The sequence below is a fragment of the Lontra canadensis genome, unplaced genomic scaffold (genome assembly GCF_010015895.1).
Source record: "Lontra canadensis isolate GAN:19392208 unplaced genomic scaffold, GSC_riverotter_1.0 scaffold30, whole genome shotgun sequence".
Taxonomy (NCBI): domain Eukaryota; kingdom Metazoa; phylum Chordata; class Mammalia; order Carnivora; family Mustelidae; genus Lontra; species Lontra canadensis.
The window spans coordinates 18,115,858-18,136,427 of NW_022631024.1; the positions used below are offsets into that span (position 1 = coordinate 18,115,858).

Here is a 20,570-nt window from a genome sequence, read left to right on the forward strand (position 1 = left end):
GTGCGGGGGCCCTGCCGCGTGTCCCCGGGGTCGGGCGTACCTGTGCTGCGGGCCGGGGCCTCGCCCGTGTGCCGTGGTGACCCGGCGTCCGGAGCCTGCCCTGTCGGTCCCGGTGCCCGTGCGGCCGCGGGAAGACGGGCTCTGCGGCCCTGCCGGTGTCCGCGCCCCTGCCGGTGTCCGCGCCCCTGCCGCCCGCTGGCCACAGCCTCTGAGCGGGCTGGCCGTGTCCACATGGCCTCAGCGCCCAGGGAGCCGGCAGCGGGTGCTTGTGGGGTGTGGGGGCGTCCAGCCACGGTCCAGGCCCCCCACCCGGCCCGACTGCCTGCTCTGGCCGGTATTTGTTGTCCCCCGGCTGGCATGTGTAAAGGGCGGGTCTCTGAAGTCTTGGGGACTGTGCCCGTGGCAGGTCGAGGTCATGGATGTCGACGCCGAAAGAGAGAAGATAGCAAAGGAGATTGCAGAGCTCGAGCGGATCCTGGACCCCAGCTCCTCAGGCGTCGGAGTGGGCATCTCAGCATCCGGCCTGGGCTTGGATTCCGATGCAGGTGAGCTCTCCGGGCCGCGGCTGGCGCCCTTCCGGCCCCCTGCAGGCCAGTGCAGTGCTCGGCGGCGGCGGCGCTGACCTCGGCCTTTACTCCCCGAGGTGGCCGTTGGCGCTCGTCCTCAGAGGGCCGGGAGTGAGCGCGCTGTCCGGTGAGGGCAGCCGGCTGTCCTCCTCAGCGGTCCGAAGGTTGCAGAGCTCAGCTTGTCAGCGGCCATCGTGCCGGACAGCTGAGAGCCACCCCCACGTGCTGTCCTCGGTGCTTCCCTGGGCCTGGACTCGCACAGCTCTGATTGGGAACCTGCTCGCGGGGTCAGGGTCTAGGAGAAACTGGGCCCTCGGGCCTCTCCCCAGCCTCGGGGGCAGCTCTGAGGCTGTTCCGCAGTTTCCAACTCCTCCAGGGCCTCAGCCCGCCCCTGCCCCCACTAACTGCAGCACCCCTGGGACGGGGCTGGCTCCTGCAAGGGCTCCCCGCGTGGTCCTGGCGCGTCTGCCCTCTCTGGCTGACCCTGCCCTCGGTTTGGGGCCCGTCTTGCCCGGCGGTGAATAGCGCTTAGCCGCTGGCTGCTGGGGACGTAGGTGCACTTCTGTCCCGAGGCCTTTCAGCCTTTCCCCTGCCGGTGGCCACCAGGAGGCCACCCTGTGCTGCACCTGCGGGTCGTTCCTGGGGTGGCTGTGGGCTCCCGTCACCATCAGCTGCACAGTGTGTTTGTGTTCCCACAGATTCGCTGCCAGACGAGGACTCGGAGGCTGCGGGATCCCCAGGCTCGGTAACTACTGGCCTGAGCTGGCTGTGGTGCCCACCGAGGCAGACGCCACCCCTACCAGTGTACCCAAGACCAAGGGGGGCTGCTCAGAGCACGTTTCAGGTTTTCCGTGTCTTTGTTTTTGCCCGTGACGTGTCCCCAGGTATTTGTCACTAAAATTGAAATTGCTCCAGGATGACCTTCGTCTGAGGCTCGGCGTTCACGTCTCCTGGCTCTGCCGAGCTTCCTGATGTGTGTGTGCGTGGGCGTGGCACCACACGTGGAAGGTTTCGGGCGTGCTTGCTGCCCGGGTCTGGCCCTTGTGACTTGCTTGTCTGTGCCCTAGTTTCCAGCATGCAGTGGGGCAGTCACGGCATAAGTCAGTCCCAGGATGGTGCCTGGCATGTAGTCCCGCAGTCAGGCCGGTTTTTAGTGCTACTTTTGTTTGTTTCAGGATCGCACGTTAATTTGGAGAATTTTTACAGTTTGTTGCGTGTTCTCTCATGAAGGCAGTAGGTGCAGAATTAATTTCAGTTTTTAATGGCGGGATAGTGCCCTTGGCATAGATTTACTGTAGTTCCTCGCCCGAAGGTCCTGCTGGCCATCCTCACACGTGTTGTCCCCTGGTGGTGACAAGGGCACATGAGCCTGTTCTGATACATGAGTGCTGTAGAAACGTCTGTTGTGGAAAGAGGACGGTAGAGAAGCTCCTCATACATTCCCACCCGAGACGTATTCCCAGATGTTCTCTCCTCTGTCTGAAGTTATGGAATGGGCACGTGCTGGACACGGTCCCACATCGGAGGTCTCCTGCTGGTCCCGGGACCAGAGCATGAGCTCAGATTCTCGTTGTGCTGCCCTGGGTCGCGGGCTGGGGGGTCGGGGGTGGCGTCTGTGTGCCTCCTTCCTCAGCAGCAGTTTCCCCCCATAACCAGGAAGAGGAGCAGTGGGGTGAGGCCAGCAACGGTGAGGATGACCCCAAGGACAAGACCCTCCCTGAAGACCCAGAGACCTGCCTGCAGTTGAACATGGTCTACCAGGAGGTCATCCAGGAGAGGCTGGCGGAGGTCAGCCTCCTGCTGGCCCAGAACCGGGAGCAGCAGGTAGGACAGGGCCAGGCCCTAAGAAACCCCCTGGCCAGGCACCCCAGAACCAGGGCTTTGAGCTCTGCTCCCTGACTGCCCAGGTCCCCTCATCCGCAAAGGGAGTCGCTGCCTCCTGACCCCAGAGGGCCCCTTGTATCTGCCACAGGAGGAGATCCTGTGTGACCTGGCAGGGTCCAAAGGCCCTAAGACGAAGGATGGCAAGAGCCTGCCCCCGAGTCTGTACATAGGGCACTTCATGAAGCCCTATTTCAAGGACAGGGTGACCGGAGTGGTGAGTGGCGGGGGCCCTGCTCTCATCAGGGAGGTTGGGGGTGGGCGGCAGGCTGTGTGGGAAGGAGCTCTCGTCTCCACACCTCCTGTGGGTGTTGGGAATTCCTGGGACTGTCCAGGATGATACGCTCTGGTCTCTTTGAACTCTTTTCGGTTGCCGGTGGTGAAAGGGTCTCTGGCCCTGGAGCGTCGCCTGCTAACCTCAGCTTCACAGCTTCATCCCCAGGGATGTTTCCCTAAGAGGTGGCACCATGGGCGGGGCAGCTTGGCCCAGTCGTGCCGGCCTGGTAGCGAGGTCCTGTGGAGCCGCCGAGCCCGCCCCACGCGCCTCTCGGCCCCCAGCCACTCCCCAGGGAGCAGGCCTGGGCCCAGGTGTCTGGTGCCAGGCCTCCCACGTGGCCGAGCTGCTCAAGGAGGCCGAGGGAAAGGCTCCAGAGTTCTAGTGGGGCCCAGAGCGACGTGCTCAGCCCGTAAGGCGAACGTGCCCGGATCCTGGCCGCGACGTGACAGTGCTTTATTGGGCAGGGGCCTCCTGCCAACGAAGAGACGCGGGAGAAGGCCGCCCAGGGCATCAAGGCTTTTGAGGAGCTCCTGGTGACTAAATGTACGTGCACGGGCTGGGCCTCAGCGCCACAGCCCTGCCTCTCCTCACACGCCCTCCTGCGGTTCTGTGGGCTCTTTCGCGCCCTGACCCCTGGGACTGGCCCCTGCAAGCCCCGGCCTGGCTCACGCCACGTGGGGACCCCCATCCCTACGGCTCACTGTCTGGTCTCTCTTTCTGAAAGTCCAGCCCGAGGGGCCCAGCTGTGAGCTTGGGCCAAGGCGTCCAGCTCACTGGGCGGAGGGCCCCCTGCCCGCAGCCGGCCTCCCTGCCAGCCCCGTGGCCCTGGCCTGGTTGTGTGCCCAGCACATCCTCGCATCAGGGTAGGGGAAGGCGCTGCTGACATCGTCGTGTCTTGTCAGGGAAGAACTGGGAAAAGGCCTTGCTCCGAAGGTCGGTGGTCAGCGACCGCCTGCAGCGCCTGCTTCAGCCCAAGCTACTGAAGTAAGTCTGAGCATAGCTGCAGCCGGTGAGTGGGGGCAGTCCGGGCTGGACGCTTTGTGACAGCTGCTCTGCGTGGCCGCGTCCCTCCACTCACAGCAGGAGAGGTGCTAATCCCTGGGACTTTCCCCCACAGAGGCGCCTGGGCTCCAGGTTGGCTGTGCGAGAACCAGGCAGGCCCAGTGGCCGCGTTCAGTCGTGCTGCTGGGGCAGTTTCTCTGGTCTGAACGCGGATCATTCGCGAGACGGCCTTTTTTTTTTTTTTTTTTTTCTTTAAGATTTTATTTATCTATTTGTCAGAGAGAGAGTGCGAGAGCGAGAGCGAGCACAGGCAGACAGAGTGGCAGCAGAGTCAGAGGGAGAAGCAGGCTCCCCACTGAGCAAGGATCCCGATGTGGGACTCGATCCCAGGACGCTGGGATCATGACCTGAGTCGAAGGCAGCTGCTTAACCAACTGAGCCACCCAGGTGTCCCAATGAGACGGCCTTTTTATGTTGTGCTGGTGTGACACCGTGTGACCACATCACATGCACCTGTGGCTGGGCCAGGGGTCCCAGGAGCTGCCTCTGGTGTCACGGCTTGATGTGTGGGTCAGGATTTGTTTTCAGGGTTGGTTTCTTCCTCCCTGGCCTCCAGAAGGGGCAACCACAGGCTTAAGTAGGCTTTGGCTTGTCGCCAGGCCACCCGCAGAGCACCTCCCTGCATACTGGGCCCCAGGCGGGCAGTTGGGACGCTGGACCAGTAGTCATTACTGTCTGTGTCTGATGCAATCATGGTGACAGCCAGGAGATGGAGCGTTGCTGCTGCCCGTGGGCGGTTTCCTGCTTGGGGTTGGAGCCAGGCTTTGGCATCTGCTCCCTGACACATGGCTTTATCCTGTGCAGGGACACACGTGCTGGGGTCCTCGGGGAAGCCACGATGGCCCCAGTACGCCCACCCCTACCCCCAGAGTGCAGCCGTGACATGGGTGACTCTGGTGTGTCTGCCTGCCCCATAGGCTTGAGTACTTGCATCAGAAACGGAGTAGGGTAACAAGCGAGGCAGAGCGGCAGGTCTTGGAGAAGCAGAGCAAGGAGGCAGAGAGGGAAGTCCAGGAGATCCGGTGAGCTGGGTCTTACAGGGAGGGTGTGGCCTGGGGAGAGGTGCGGAAGGCCTGGCATGACCCTGGCAGCCTGTCCCTTCCACCAGGCAACTCCCAGAGGAGGCCTTGCTGGGGAACAGGCTGGACAGCCACGACTGGGAGAAGATTTCCAATGTTAATGTAAGTCGGGGCAACACTGGGCTGCTGGCTCACGGCCATCCTGGCAGCTGAGGGCAGGGGCTGGGATCGGCAAGGTCAGATTCAGACAGTCAGGCTGTGTCCCCGGTGGCCGCACCTGCCGCACATTGGGCCCGCCCCACTAGGGTGTGCTGCCTTTTCTGAGACGGACGAGTGGGAAGGTTCAGGCTTTACGCTTGGGGCCGAACCCCCACTTCTGGCTGTGTGAGTCCTGGCAACCTGGACGGGGATCCCACTTCTTCCCGGGTGCTGAGCCGCCAGCTGTCCGTGAGCGACGGCCCCTATAGGTTGGGTTTCTCTGCCGGTGCAGTTCGAGGGTGGCCGCAGTGCAGAGGAGATCCGGAAATTCTGGCAGAACTGGGAGCACCCGAGCATCAACAAGCAGGAGTGGAGCGGGCGGGAGGTGGACCAGCTGAAGGCCCTTGCAGCCCAGCACGGCCACCTACAGTGGCAGAAGATCGCCAAGGAGCTGGGGGTGAGGACTGGAGGGGGCTCGGGTGCAGGTCTGGGAGGCTAGGCAGGCTTGGGGTTGCCACGGGCCACAGCCCAGCGCTGGGAGCTTGCGGATTTCTTCATCCTGCCGCTCTTGAGGGTGTGGCTGGCGGGGAGGACAGCCTCTCCGCCCTCTGGGCTGAGTCTCTGGAAGCTTACGGTTCCTCAGCCTCCGTCTCCGAGTGCTCACCTGACCTCCCCCACCTTCCCAAGGCCTGTTTCTGGCTTCCTTCTGGAGCCTGCCTCGTATCTGTCCAGCTCCGGAGTTGGTTCTGATGGGTTTTGAGAGGAACGCTTTTCCCGGTTTTCACTGGGCTCTTGGGCTGTCTAAGGTGAGGACCGAGGGCTTCGCTCGGCCTGTCTCCGCCGTGCAGGTGTTGGAGGCTCGCCGTGCAGGTGTTGGAGGCTCGCCGCGCTGAGAACGGCTGTGACTCTCGCCGCCTCCGTGGGCCTTAGCGTAGGGAGGTGCTTCTCTCGTACGCGCTCATGCGTCTCGGGAATCCTTCGGGTTGTGCCCTGGTTTGAGTTTCAGCAGCGCGTGGCCTGGGAGACAGAGGAGTGTAGCCCCGTGTTTGAGCCGATCGCTGCCGCGGACAGGCACACGATCGCCACGAACCGAGCTAAACTGAACCGAAGCCAGAGACCAGTGTAGACCCCAAGAGTGGCAGATGGCCTCTCTGTCCGGCTGAGCTCAGTCCATAGAGCCGCTCGGCCAGAGCGCCGTGCCGGCATCAGAAAGGCACGGTCCCCCCCCCACCCCCACCCCGTGTCTGCTGGCCACGCTCCCCACGCGGAGCCGCTGGGGAAGCTGGCGTACGCACGCTTAGGCTGTGTACCCTCAGTAAGTCGGGCTTAAAGTCATTTTTAGTCTTTTTTAGTTTCTGGGGTTTTATTTAGCGTGTTGGTTGAGAACCGTGTTGGTTCGCAGTAAACGGAGAGGAAGGCACAGAGCCTTCCCGTACGTCCGTCGCCCCCACCATCGGCGTCCCTGCCAGAAGGGTGCTTCCGTTTAACCCTGGGATGGGCCTATGCTGCCGCACCGGCACCTGAAGCTGACCGTGGCGGGCGGGGCTGTCCTGCGGGCAGGGTGCCCTGTGTGGGCGTGGGCAGGGCACGGGGACATGCGTCTACAGGGCGGCCTCGCACACTTGGGTGCCCCGCCGGCCTCTCCCGGGATGGCCTGGAGCCGGGGTCCTGCCACGTGCGGCCCGTCTGGACAGCCCCGTCCTCTTGGGAGTGCAGGTGCCTCCGGCCCTCTCCCGGCCTGGCCGCTCGTGCTGCTTTAGCGCTAATAACACACTGTTTTCTGGATGGACCTCGCTTTGTCCCTCCGCCTGCTGAGGGCGTCTTGGTCATGCTTGGGATCTGGTGGCGGGGAAGCTGCTGTTGTGGTCTGTGCGCAGGCGTTTGCGGGGACGTGAGTGTTCGGCTGCTCCGGGTAAATGCCGGGGAGCTGTCGCGTGCTGAGAGGACGTCTGGTTCTGTCCTCCACAGTGGCCGCCCCATGCCATGACCCCCAGCCACAAACGAGGGTCTTGCTGCCCCGTGTCATCCCCGGCGTGTGGCGGCATCCAGGCTCCAGACGTGACCATCCTCACGGGCGCGTGGCAGCGTCACATTCGCGTCTACGTCTGTGTTGCCAAACACGTGACGCTTTTGTTCTCGCCCGCATGTCATTGCTGGCCTGATGCCCGTGGAGACTTTTGGTTTATTTTTCATTGTTTTCTGATGAGTTTTAAAGACCGTCGTGTGCATTTGGAATCACAGGCTTCCACAGTTTTTTCTCTCCGCGCCTCGTCTTCTCGCTGCCCTGACCTTGTCTTCTGCGGCCAGCGGGTCTCTGTCTTTGCGACGGCCAGCTGCCCTGGTCTTTCTGGGACTGCACTCTTTTTTTTAAAGATTTTTATTTATTTGACAGACAGATCACAAGTAGGCAGAGAGGCAGGCAGAGAGAGAGAGGAGGAAGCAGGCTTCCCACTGAGCAGAAAGCCCGACGCGGGGCTCGATCCCAGGACCCTGGGATCATGACCTGAGCCGAAGGCAGAGGCTTTAACCCACTGAGCCACCCAGGTGCCCCTGGGACCGCACTCTTGGCATCATGTCCTAAGAGGCGTCCCCACACCCAAACCTCCTGGGCCGGCAGGCTGCACGCGTCCAGCCGTAGGTGTTCTCTGCACCCCGAGGGTTTTCTTTAGGAGAAAAGAGTTCAAATCGAGGCACTGGTTTTCCCATCGGGGCACGAGTGAGGGGACAGGCTTGTACCCCACGTCTGCTGTGGACGCTGGCGGCTCACAAGCTAGCGGGCGCGCTTATGGGACCCGGGCTGCAGTCCTCCCCGGAGCTCTCCTAGGACGGTGTCCGCCCCCCCCGACATGCAGGCACCACTCAGCCGCCCTCGACGGAGGCTTCAGGGAGGCTGGTCGGGGCCCAGCGTAGGGCAGCAGCGCGCCCCCGCAGCGTCAGAGGCACGTGCTCTGTGGGAGGCTCCGCCCCCAGCTGCAGACCGGGCCGTTCCCACTGAGGAGCCCAGTGTCACTTTGGGGTCACGTGGATGCAGCGTCACAGGCTTTCAGGACGCGCTGTGTGTCTGTGAGCACGCAGGCTGGGTGCTTCATGGCCTTCTGGCCTCAGGCCCTCCGCTGTCCCCGCGGGGTCTGATGGGAGCAGCTAGCTCACTGCTCTGCGGGGGGTGTGCGCCAGTGACGCCCGCTCTGCTTTGCTCTGGGGCCTCGGGAAGACCAACCGCAGCGCCTTCCAGTGCCTGCAGCAGTACCAGCAGCACAACAAGGCCCTGAAACGCAAGGAGTGGACGCGCGAGGAGGACCGCCTGCTCGCCCAGCTCATCCGGGAGATGCGCGTCGGCAGCCACATCCCCTACCGGAGGAGTGAGTGCCCGCCCGGGCCCTGCCGCCTAGGCCCCTGCTGCGGCTCGCAGGGCCACCCCCACCCCCAACCCGAGGCCCCGCCTGGGCGGAGGCAGCGCGGTCGTGACTGGCTGGTGGGGCTGGAGGGGGACGTCCAGGGTCACCCACCCTCTGCACCGTGGGTCCCTTCTGTCCCCAGTTGTCTACTACATGGAAGGGAGGGACTCCATGCAGCTCATCTATCGGTGGACCAAGAGCTTGGACCCCAGTCTGAAGAAGGGGTTCTGGGCCCCCGAGGAAGATGCGGTAAGTGGACGACCAAAGAAGCCAAGGGGAGCCGTCCCTACCAAAATGGACTGACGTGGCCTGGGGGGCTCACGTGTTTGCCATCCTATCCTACAGAAGCTGCTTCAGGCAGTTGCCAAGTACGGGCAGCAGGACTGGTTTAAAATCCGGGAAGAGGTGCCAGGTAGGAGCGATGCCCAGTGCCGAGACCGGTGAGTTGGACCTCGCTGGGGAGGGAGGCCTTGCTGGGGTCGCTTCCGGGGAGGCCAGGAGGGTGGGCGAGCCATCTATGGCCCTGGATGGTCTGTTGGTGGAGGCTGGGGTGGTCGTGAGAGCCCTGCATACCCAGGGTGGCTGGTCGGGAGGCAGGATCCCTGTTTTTTCGAACCAGGCTTTTGTACAGGCACGAGCCACGGTGGCCTGGGGACGTTCCCCTGAGCCTGTGGCTCAAGTTCGTTTTCCAGATCCCTGACTGCAAGGTCTCTGGAAGGCTGCCTGGGCAACCTCTTTTCCTCAGCCTGGCTTTTTATAACGGTTCCTAAGGACATAGTCCACGTGTCATACGACATGTTCCCGCGAGGGGTGTGGTCCGGGGGTCACTGTCATCAGTGAGCTGTGTGGCTATCACCCCAGGCACCTTCAGAGCGTGTGACCGGCCCCAGGGAAATGCTGTTTCCCAACGGCAAACAGTTGAGGGCTCAAGCTGGGCCTTCTCCGGAGAGCACAGGAGACAGGGCTCGGCGGCCTCAGTCGCTGCGGAAACACCAGAGCAGCAGCGGGCTGGCACCTTGCGCGCCCTGGGACGGGCGCTTTAAGACCGCGCCAGAGGCGGGTGTAGACGAGGGTGCAGAGCTGCACCCATGGAGGACGGCGTGAGCTTCCTGGGGGGGCTGGCTGAGCCGCCGCACGGCCGCTGGAACTGGGCACCTGCCCGTGTATGGTCAGAGCTCACAGCGGCCACACGCGGGAACGGGGTGTCTGTCAGTGGGGGGGCAGAGCAGCAACAAGAGTTGCGCTCACGCTGGACAGACGGCAGGGGACCGCTCGGCCTTAACGATGAAACCCAGGGCGGGCTCCTGGTTGGCGCGGTCAGTGGGACGTGCGACTCCTGATCTCGGGGCCGTGGGTTCGAGCCCCACGTCGGGTGTAGAGAGGATCAAAAAGATACGTGGACGACAAAGGCCTGACGCTCCCCCTGTGGGCGCACCTTGGCGACGTGAGCACGTGCACAAGCATCTGTGTGGACGGGCATGCTGGTCACTCCTGGGTGTGCACCTGCGAGTGGGGTTTCCGGGACACACAGGGCTGCCCTGGTCTCCCACAGCGGTGTCCCCACGGGAGGCTCCGGGAGCTCAGCACCCCCGGCAGCTCCAGCCAGCGCAGGGTGGCAGGTGACATCTCAGTGGCTTCTGTTGGTGGCCCTGGCGTTGAGCGTTGGTGTGTGGACTGGCCCTTTGCATGTCTACTCTGGAGAAACGTCCATTTATGCCGTCCCGCCCGGTCACGAAAGCATGTTGTCCGTGTGTCGTGGCTTTGTGTGCACGGATACGTGCTCGGCTACAAGTCCCTCATCCAAAGCCACATCGGCGTGGCTTTCCCGATGGCGTCCTGTAGACATGCTGAAAAGGTTTTAATGTTGATGGAATTCAGTTCATCTGAATTTTCTGTTCAGTCCTGAGCTTTTGGTGCCGGGTCCCAGAGCCCTTGCCGGCACAGGGACGGCCGTGGGAACGGGGACAGCTGCAGGAGGGCATTGTGGCGCCCAAAATGCCCCCATGTCGTTGCTGCTCCCAGGTACGTGCGGCGGCTGCAGGCTGGCTTGAAGAAGGGCCGGTGGGCCGCAAGCGAGGAGGGGAAGCTGCTTGAGCTGATCGACAAGTACGGCGTCGGTGAGTCCTGGGCCTGCCGCCCAGAGCCCCCAGGAGCGCCGCTCGTGGTGACGCCAGCCCCCTCCCTGTCCCCAGCGTCTCCCCAGCTTGGGGCAGCGGCTCTTCCCCCTTGTGCGCTGATGCGTGGTTGGGATGGAAGGTTCAGGAGCGCCTTGGCTCCACTCCTCCCCTGGAGACGGCTGCTCCCGGCTGCGCACGCCTGCCCGACCCGCTCTGGGCCCGTTTCTGGGGCAGCTTCATAAAGCTGAGTCATTCGGTGTGAGCTCACGGGTTCCGCTGTCTCCCGCTTTACGACGTAGCGTTGCGTCGTCCGTCGTGAACCTTCTGTCTTCACGATCCGTGCCTTCCCGCTGTTGTCGACAGCGCATCCTGTCTTCCTGAGGAAGACCCCAGAACGGCCTGGGCTGCCCAACCGCTGGTGCGCATTTCCCGTGGTTTCTCGCTTCAGCTCCAGAGCCGGCCTGAGTCTGCTCGTTGTCTGCAGCATTTCCTTAGGAACAGACCCGAGGTGTGGGGTTGCTGGGTTCAGGCACACACGGAATCCTGACTGTGGCACAGCGTCCCGCTGCCCTAAAAACAAGGCACCGGTGTTCTCCCGCCTGCACTGTTGGGAAGAGAATAATTTGCAGCGTTTGGTGTAGACGCCGGGGTGTGGCAGACAGGCAGGGCCGTCTTCACATAAGCGCAGATGGATTCTTCCCTCTCGTCGTGTGTCCCCTAGACTCTTTCCAAAGGCCTCGCTGTGCGCCGCGGTTCGGAAACTGCTCTCCCGCGGGGAGCCGTGCGCCGCGGGCGTTCCTTCTCAGGGAACGCGACGCAGGCCTTGTACAGACACAGCACGCGTGCGAGAAGAGCCTCTCACTCAGGCTGTGAACTTGTCAAAGACTGTGGGAAGCAACTTCCACGTTGTTGTGCTTTGTAGGTCATTGGGCAAGGATAGCGTCTGAGCTGCCCCACCGGACGGGCTCCCAGTGTCTGAGCAAGTGGAAGATCATGGTCAGGGTGCGTCTCTATCAAAGTCTGTCCGAAAGCCCTGTCACCTGTGGGGCCAACATACTGCCGAGCGGGGAGAGGAGGAGGGACATCTGGTTTCCAGTCCTGGCGTCTCTTCTTCCTGGAAGCCGAGGGCAGAGAGCCCTGGCCTCTCCTGACAGCTACTGTCCCCTCAAGACAGTCAGGGGCCAGGGTCCTGTACTGCCAGTGCACTGTGTCCCAGCCTGCTTGGGCTCTCTCCCCAAAGGACTAGCCTGCCTGCCGGTTGCCCCTGGTCTGTGAGCCCTGGGCAGCCGAGGCCTCCAAGTAGCCTTTCCCCACAGAAGAAGCAGAGTCGGGGGAGGAGGAGACGGAGGCCCCTTCGCAGCATGCGGTGGAGCTCCAGCAGTGGGGACAGCAGCAGCGGGGACAGCGGTGGCGAGGGCGGAGGCAGCGGCGGCAGCAGCAGCAGGGACAGTGAGGACTCGGAGCCAGAGGAAGCCCTGGAGGCCCGGGCGGGTGGACAGGAGCTCCCATCGGCTCAGCACACCGTGCCGGACATGGACCTGTGGGTGCCTGCCAGGCAGAGCACCAGTGAGCCGTGTGGAGGGGGAGCCCAAGGCTGGCCAGGACGCCGTGCTGCCTCTCCCCGCCCTCCCAGGGGCTCCAGCGAGGCTCGGGAGAGCAGCAGAGCCAGTCGCCCCACCGAGGAGGCGGGCCAGGCAGACACGCCCTCCGGGACCCAGAGCACCAGCGCGAGAGGCATCGGGTGCCCAGACTCAGCGGACACTCCCGTCGCAAACTCAGGGGAGCCAGCAGACAAGGTAGGCCATGGGCCCTGGTGCTGTGTCCCACCTTGCTGCTCTGGGGTCGCGAAGCCGGAGCCAAGGCACTGCAGGCCGGTCTGACCTCACATCGGTGGCCTTCCTGGGTGCAGCAGAGCGGACACCTGTCCTGGCTTGATAGAGTGCTCGCTTCTGGCTGTCTCAGGAGAGTCATGTCCAGAGCAGCCACCTCTGTTTCCCCAGGGGTTTGCTTTACAAGCTGAGCCGGAGAGCTGCTGAGGGTACTGCCTGGTGGGCCCATGGACTTGGAGCCGTTTCTGATCCATCTGTCCGCGAGCAGCAGCAGGGCAGGGCAGGGGGCAGCAAGCAGGGGGTGTCCTCCTGGCTTGCAAAAGGCCAGACACCTCCCCTGTGCAGGGTCCCGGTGTCCAATTGCATGGGCCCACCTTGTCCGGCCCCGTGTACGCCTGTCCGGTCGGTGTCCGCCGTGTTGGAGCCCTGGCCACCTGCCTGGCTCCAGCTGCGTGCAGGGGTGTGGTGAGCAGGCTTTGTGTGCTGGGAGAGGTCGGAGACTCCCCTCGGTGACTCCTGAGGGGACGGCAGGCTGTCCAGGCGTCTGGACAGAGTGTCTGCACCAGTCCCCGCTCTGCGTGGCTTCTCTGCCATGTCTGTGACCATCAGGCTCCCATGGTGCCATCGGCAAGGGGCGCCAGCTGGAGGAGCAGGGGCCTCCGCCGGTGCTGGCTGCAGCCGAGCCCAGCAGGCATGTGGGGGCCAGGCCTTTGGGACCCGCCGAGGCCACCTTGCTTCAGGACACTTCCCACCACTCCACGCTGGGATCTGGGTGCGGGTGTGTGCATGCTGCCCTGCAGCCCTGTGCTCCCCACGGGCCCAGCCTCACTCCATCTGTCCATCAGAGCGGGAGTCGTCTGCTGAAGGTGCCACTGGAGACTGTGCTGCAGGTGCTCAGGACCAGCACAGCCCGCCGGCGCCAGACGCTGGTAGGAGCTGTTCCCCACCACCACTGTCCTGGCGGCCCAGGGCCCCGCCCCAGTCCAGGGAGAAGGGGGTGTGGCATAGGCAGTCCGGGAGCCAAGCCTAGCTGGGAAGCCCAGGTGCCTCTCTTCCTTACTCAGGAGAAACTGAGGCAGCCGTGCCTGCTCAGCTCATCCCTGGGGACCAGCAACAGTGACGGTGTGGCCGGACCCCCTGTACGGCAGCTGTGGCACAGGACAGTTGGGAGCAGGCGGCGGTGGCGGGGACATGCCCTACAGAGGAGACTCCTTGAGCGTCAACTTCTGATGGCTGTGAGCCCATGGGTGGGTGACGTTGTCCTGCCGTGCTCTTCCCGGAGGCCTGCCACCGTACACACCCGAGGTACTGCCCCTGGGCTCCGCTGAGAGCCTCCTGTGGGGCCCGGGAGTGGGGAAACACAGGGCAGATGGAGGGTCGCTCTGCTGGGGAGGGGGGTGCATGGGGAGGTCCCCTTGGAGGGCTCATTGGGTTTTGTCTCCAACCTGACTAGCCCAGGGGAGATGGTCTGGGAGTGACCAGCATTCGGGCCTTAGCTAGGGTCTTCTCGGGGCTCGGGTGCACGGTGCCTGTGTGCAGGTTTCTGGAGAGCTGGTCGTGTTATCGGTGTTGGGGGGCTCCGAAGGCCACTCAGGGCCAGCCTTCTCTCCGGGCTCCTGCCCTTCCTTCCGGCTGAGCATGGTGACAGATGGGTGCAGGGTTCTTTGGGGCCCGAGAAGAGGGGCCTTGCTGACCACACATGCGTGCCCTTGTTTCCTCAGCCGATGGCATCAGGAAGCAGTTGGAGGAAGCCCGGCTGGCGAGCACCCCTGCGTTCACCGTCTTTATCCAGGTGAGGAGTCCCGTAGGGCACAGCCTTCCTCGGGTGAAGGTGGGCCCACTTCTGGAGGTCTAACTCTCTGAGGTTCAGAGCCTTGAAAGGGGCTTTCAGTGGCCTGTGACGCTCGGCAGGCTGGTCCCTGTGGAAGGGGCAGCGCTCTCCCTACCACCATCAGTTAAACTCCATCTTGAGAAGCGACAGGGTGCTGGGAAGTGTGTAAATGGAAGCTTGGGGGACGAAAACCCAGCCCGGTGGGAGCTCTGCTCCGATGCCCCCAGGCCCTGAGGCCAGGCAGGGGCTGAGCGAAGGGGTCGTAGTCTTGAGGGGCTGTGCCAGCCTCCGGACCTGCCCGAGCAGTGGTCAGAGCAGGCTCAAGTTCGATTACAGACGCCCTCATCATCTCAGTCCTGGACGGGGAAGGGGGACGGGCTCTGGTCCGGCACGTGCCATGCGCGCATCACACGTGTCCCTCAGTTGCTCCAGATCGATACTGCTGGCTGCATGGAGGTCGTTCGGGAGAGGAAGGCCCAGACTCCGGCCCTGCTCCAGACTGGCACTCGGGACCCAGCGCCTAGGCTGCTGCAGGTGAGGAGCAGGGGTGAGCACCGGACACAGGCTCACCTGGCTTGCGTCACCCCTTCCTTTCCCAGCACCAGGAAGTAAGAGACGGGATGTGTTCTCAGCTTCCCTAGAGGCTGGGCCAGTCCCTGAGAGTAGCCCTGCTGGCTCTTGGTCCCCTCGTGCCAGCCCTCCTGGGAGGGGTCTCCCTGTCTGCCTGGAGTCCTGAGGACTTCACGACATGTCCACAGGGGCAGAGCCCCGCTGGTACCGCGTCGTCCCTGCGTGGAGGCCTCCAAGCCCTTGGGCACTGCTCTGGGCTTCGGCCCTGCTGGGTTGGGACGCCGGGCATGCGGTCTGTCAGCGAGAGGCCATGTACCTGGGTCCAGTCACAACTGAAGGGAATGACAGAATGACCGGGTTGGCCCTTTGGAGCCCCATCCAGGCCCCGGAGCCCCCAAGTTCTGCCTGGAGAGCCAGGCCCCTGCTTCTCCCTCAGACCACACAGCCCTGACCCCACCACGATGAGCTCAGCCGGTGGTTCCTGTAAGAGGATGTGGGGAGGGAGGGAGGCCCGCCTTGGTGCCTGGGGCCTCACTCCCACTGCAGGTGAGGGCAGGAGGAGGGTCTTGCTGCGGGTGGAGAAGTGGGCCTGGGCCTGGGACTTCCTGAAGCGCCGGCTCTTGTGTTTCAGATGTCGCCGTCGCAGGACGCCGCAGGTACTGTCTGTCGCCACTCTCGTCTTCAGCACCTAACCTAGTGGGAAGGGGCGTTGTGTCTCGGGCTCTGAGCAGCACAGCCATGGCCTCGGTGACAGGTCTCGTCCGAGTCCCACGGCAGGGACAGTAGCACGCCTGCCGGGAGCCGGCGAGGCAGCTGCCCAGGCTCCTTCCTTGCACATACGCCAGCCCTGGGTGTCCGGGCCGCCGCCAGCCTCCGCATGCCAGCAGCATCGTGCAAGAGTCTGGGGCCTGGGGAGACCCCACGAGGCGGGTGGTGGTGCCCAGCAGTCTTGTTGGAGCTACTGAAGGCCCCCACCCGTGTGCGGTCTGAGCTGGCCGGTGCCCGGCGGGCCCTGCTGCCTTGGCCACGGCAGGAGCTCCAGGAGGTCTGGGAACAGGCGGATGAGAATCCAAGGCTCCTGCTTTGGGCCCCCAGCAGCTGCCCCCCCCTCCCTGCGGGCCCTCCGCTGGGACATCTGGGAGGCCTGTCCACGGTCCACTCACATGGAGCTCACCTGCACGTGTCCTGTGTCCCCTGCAGGCCGCGGCCTCCGGAACCTGCCAGCGCAGGAAGCTGCAAGGCAAAGCACCAGCCAAAAAGGGAGCAGGGGGTTGCGGCCCTGCCGTGCCGAGTCCAGTCCGCAGGCGCCCCTGCCGGCTCTGTGTGGCCCCCGCCCCAAGCCCAAGACTGTCTCCGAGCTGCTGCGGGAGAAGCGGCTTCGAGAGGCCCGGGCCAGGAAGGCCACCGTACGCACTGTGGCTCTCCCGCCACAGCTGCTGCTCTCCTCGCCACTGGTGCTCCAGCCCTGTCTCCCAGAGGCGACCCCTAACCCCGCAGCCTCGGGCCCGGCTGCCGCAGACCCTGCAGCCGAGGGACTAAGCACGTCAGCTGAGGACAAGCAGCCCTCCGCCCTGCCCGTCGGGGCCCGCAGCCTGGCCTCCACAGAGGCTGCTCCTGTGGCCTGCGGAGCTCCGGTTCCCAGCCAGGTCCTCGTGAGCGGCCATCAGGGCGGCCTGGGACAGTCTCAGGCGCCCGCTGCATCCCGGAAGCAGGGCCTGCCGGAGGTGCCACTCTTCCTCCCTGCCAGCCCCAGCCCCGTTCAGCTGCCTGTCCAGCCCCTCGGCCTGACGCCAGCTCTGGCCACGCACAAGGGCGGGCCACATGTGGCAGCCAGCACCCCTCTGCCTGTCACCTGGGTGCTCACAGCCCAGGGACTGCTCCCAGTGCCAGCCGTGGTGGGCCTTCCTGGGCCAGCAGGGACCTCTAATCCCAAAGGACTGTCAGTGCCTCTGCTGCCCACCCTGCCTGGGATGCAGGCAGGCCAGGGCCCCAGGCCCCCTGGGCTGAGCCACCCTTGGCAGCCCCCAGCCAACGTGGACACAGGCTCAGATCCTCCCTCTAGGACAGACCTCTCGACCCTTCCGAGGTTCTGCCAATCCCAAAGTTCTGTTGAAGTGGGCGGTGACGGGTCCCGTGCCCATGGGGGATCTTCCTTCCCTGGAGAGGCCCAAGTGGCGAGGGAAATAGCCATGCCCAGGATACCCTCTCAGACGACCATTATAGCTGATCGCCCTGAAGCAAGACCCCCCTCATGCAGCCGGCCACCTCTGCAAGCGGGCACTGGCCCTGGGAGTGGCCTAGGAGGGACACCGGGGTCCCCAGGGCCAGGGGGACTCACAGGGCCTCTGGGCCTGGAAAGGCTACCCCCACCCCGGCCTGGGGCTGAGAGGGGTACCCTGGACCTGGACCTCCTGTCCCAGGAGAGCGAGGCAGCTGTGCGGGAGTGGCTGAGGGGACAGCAGGGGGTGCGTGTGCCCCCACTAGGGACCAGGCTGCCCTACCAGCCCCCCGCCTTGTACAGCCTCCGGGCCTTGTCTGGACTCCTGCTCCACAAGAAGGCCTTGGAGCGGAGAGCCGCCTCCCTCACGTCCAGCGGGGCAGCTGGAGCCCTGCAGGCCTCACTGGGACAGGTGCACCGGCAGCTCCGGGACAGCCCGGCCTACCTGCTGCTGAAGGCCCGCTTCCTGGCCACCTTCACCCTCCCCGCACTCCTGGCCACCCTGTCTCCACACGGCGTCCCCACCACCCTGTCCGTGGCCACAAGGGCTGAGCCCGAGAGCGAGGGTGACCTGGGGGAGCTGGAGCTCACAGATGGCTGCTCCGCAGGCGCTCCCCAGGCGGGGCCGGCGGCCTCTCTCCCCCCTCAGGTAGGTGACCATGGGCACAGAGCGCCCCCCCCCCCAGCCACCAGCGGCAATGCCCACACCCAGTCAGGGGAGTCCTGGCCTGTGGGTTGCTGAGGAGGAGGAAGCCGACTCCAGGTCTGCACAGTCTGCAGACGAGGTCCTGAGGCCAGCGTGGAAAACAGAGGAAGGAAGCTCTCTAGCCCCTCGGCCCCTCTTGGGGCCCCCACCACGTAGCCTTGCCCCAGGGAGCAGGTTATTTTGGGCCCCGGCACCCCATGTGCACGCAGACCCTCCACTGGGGCACCAGCTCTGCAGAGGTGGCTCTGCGTGTCTGGGAACACCGAGATCCTTCCAGCTGCCAGCTCTGGCACCCTGTACTCCAGAAGAGCTTTCTGAGCCATGGAGGCAAACTGCTTTCCTTAATTCCTGGCAAAAAGCCTGATAAACACGGGAAGCTGGGGCCCTGGGGCTCCTGGCAAGGTGTCCTCTGGCCCTGTTCCTGGGGCCAGCAGGGGAGCTACATCCTCTCACTGTGTGTCACGTCAGGGAGGCTGTGGGGTCTCCTGCCGCTAGTGGCCCGTCCCCAGCTAGGACTCAACCTTTGTGCCGTCAGGACAGCAGAGGGGGGTTTGGGCTGGGGCTGTGGGAAGGGTAGCTTCCTGTCCCTTGTCCTGCCTGCAGGCTCTCCACTGGCAGCCACCTGTGTGCCTCGGCGCTGCCCTGCTGGCCTGGCTGGGAGAACCAGGACATGGGACGCTGGCTCTGGCGTCACCAAGGGAATTGGAGTCCCCAGGTGGGGATGCCCGGGGAGGGGGGCATGTCTACACCTCTGTGGCCTCCGTTCATCCAAGAGCCACCGTGTCTCTACAGGGACAGGTCTGGGGAGCTGTGTGTCCCTCGTGCTGTGGCGTCAAGACACAGCTTCCTCCCTGGCGTGTTCTGCTGGGGAGTCACTCTTGTCCTTCTGTGCCTGGGTTCTGTTACAGGGAGCCCCAGACCCTGGGCAGGGCTCTGACTCTTCCTGCCTAGACAGTTTTGACAACCTTGATGTGCTGAGAACTCGGCACGCCTGGCACGCCCGGAAGAGGAGGCGGCTGGTGTGAGCACAGGGTAAGCGCGGGCCTTCCCTGTGGCCATGCTCTGGGTGTGTGGGAGCCAATAGCTGTCTAGATGCAGAGTAGGCTGGCCCTTTGGAGCTCCTATCAAGTGTGATGGTGTTAGGTTGGGTGTGGGTATATATAGGCCTCTGGGGTCTTCCCTCTGCCCCAGCTGCCCCGCTGCCCCTCTAACCCCCCTTTGCCACTGGGTTCCACGCCTCCGGCTGTGGTGCTTCCTGCTTGCTAGCATGCATGTGCCTCAGGGCTTTTGCACTGCTGTGCTGTTTATCTTTCTTCTCTCTCTGTAAGGCTCTTCCCTTATTCTAATCACGTCTCTTCTGGTCAGTGGTCAGCTGCTCAGAGATGCTATCCATGGCTTTTTTGAGGCAGCGCCACAGTCCCAGCACCCATCTGTGTTGATGGCACTGTCCTCTCTACACTTGACGTGGTTTATAAGTGTCAGCAGTGGCATGAATGTGCACCCATGCAGGCAGTAAGGTGGTTGGTGCTGCTGGGGCCTCAGTGTGCGGATGGCAGGCACCAAGTAGGCACTCAGCACAGATTAGCTGAGTTCGTGGGGTGGAGATCCCACAGAGGGAAGGACGTCCAGGTCCGCAGGTTCCCAGAGGTAGGAGTCGCCTCCTCTGAGCACGGTGGGGGCTGTGCCTGGAGAGGTCCTAGGTCTGGGACTAGGGCATATGGGTCCACAGAGGGGATGCTGGCAGTGGGGGATGTCCCATGAGAAGTCCACCGAGGCTCCCAGGCCCACCCACAGCAAGGTCCCTGCATGGAACGCAGGTGGGCAGCCAGCCTGGTTCTGTGCCCCCCTGGGGCATGGTGCCCGCCTGTGCTTCTTGCCCTACGGTGCCGTCTGTGGGGTCTGGGGGTCCCCACCATCCGGACATCTCTGTGTTCCAGGAGGCAGGAGCTGTGCTGGACCCTGGTGAGCCCACCCACCCAGAGAGCCCCGCACCAATGCTTCTGGAGAAACAGACAAAGCAGCTGAAGGCTGGGGAGGCTCCGCCAGCAGGGACTGTGCGACCACAGGGGTTGGCTGGCCCTCGGGCACAAATTGGGATGTTTGAAGGAATAAAGGAATAGCTAATTCTTTTTATTAAAAGGCAAGCCCCAGGCTCTTGTGATGTCCTGAGAGACTGGGCATGTGCAGAGGGTTGGGGCCTCCTCCGGCCATGCCCAGAGCTGGCTGGCTGGGCCCTGAGTCTGAGGAGCCCCTTGAACCCCAGGCCTCAGTGTTGGGTATGGGGGGCCCTTTCCACGAGACGCTCTTGTGCCTTGGACCAAGGGACTTGCCGTGAGCTCCCAGGTGGCCGCTGGTCTTGGTGTGGCCACGGGGACTGGAATGGACCCACCGCGCTGCCTTCTGGACCACGCTGCCCACCGAGGTGGGTGCCTGGAAGCAGCGACAGCCTGGCTGCCCACAGAGCTGGCAGCAGCCCCAGGCCAGCCCGCCTTCCTCCCTTGCGGCTGCTGCTTGGCAGGAGCCCAAGCCCCAGCCCGGCCATGGCTCTGAGGGATGCTCAGCTCTGGTCTCTGTGTACAGCCTTTCAGGGCGCTTGGTTCTAGAGCCTTTGTTCCTGCGTTCCCCGCGCGACCCTCCCCCGGGCGCCCCGTCCTCCACCTGCGGGGGTGCCCCCCCTACCACGCAGCCTTGAGAACGCGCTTTCGCTTTCCAGCTTGCACCCGGCACTGTTTCGGCTCGCGGCTGCTTTTCCTGCGGGCGACTTTGGCCGTGTGGTTATTTAGAGGTTTCTGTGTAATTTTCAAATGTTTAGGGATTTTCCAGTTAGCGTTTTGTTACGGATTTCCAGTTCCTGATAGCACAACATGATGTTTCCGTTGTTGAGTTTTTACAAACACCCAC

General features: G+C 63.9%; 1 protein-coding gene across 2 annotated transcripts; it reads left to right on the plus strand.

The window, feature by feature from the left end:
• Positions 1-391: 391 nt before the first annotated feature.
• SNAPC4 (small nuclear RNA activating complex polypeptide 4) lies at positions 392-19,814 on the plus strand. Of its 2 annotated transcripts, XM_032866204.1 has the most exons (24): positions 392-545; positions 1,265-1,311; positions 2,223-2,390; positions 2,539-2,664; positions 3,189-3,267; positions 3,627-3,708; positions 4,704-4,808; positions 4,895-4,967; positions 5,296-5,460; positions 8,215-8,362; positions 8,541-8,647; positions 8,744-8,838; positions 10,421-10,515; positions 11,438-11,517; positions 11,832-12,311; positions 13,190-13,273; positions 13,409-13,649; positions 14,066-14,136; positions 14,599-14,709; positions 15,377-15,401; positions 15,946-16,233; positions 16,264-17,612; positions 18,578-18,701; positions 19,607-19,814. In XM_032866204.1, exons 1-23 carry the CDS (start codon positions 416-418, stop codon positions 18,692-18,694), a joined length of 4,266 nt encoding a protein of 1,421 aa, XP_032722095.1. In that variant the 5' UTR covers positions 392-415; the 3' UTR covers positions 18,695-18,701; positions 19,607-19,814. The 2 variants fall into 2 exon arrangements, with proteins under 2 accessions (XP_032722095.1, XP_032722094.1); XM_032866203.1 differs by having other exon boundaries at positions 401-545; positions 15,946-17,612; positions 19,607-19,813.
• Positions 19,815-20,570: the final 756 nt, after the last annotated feature.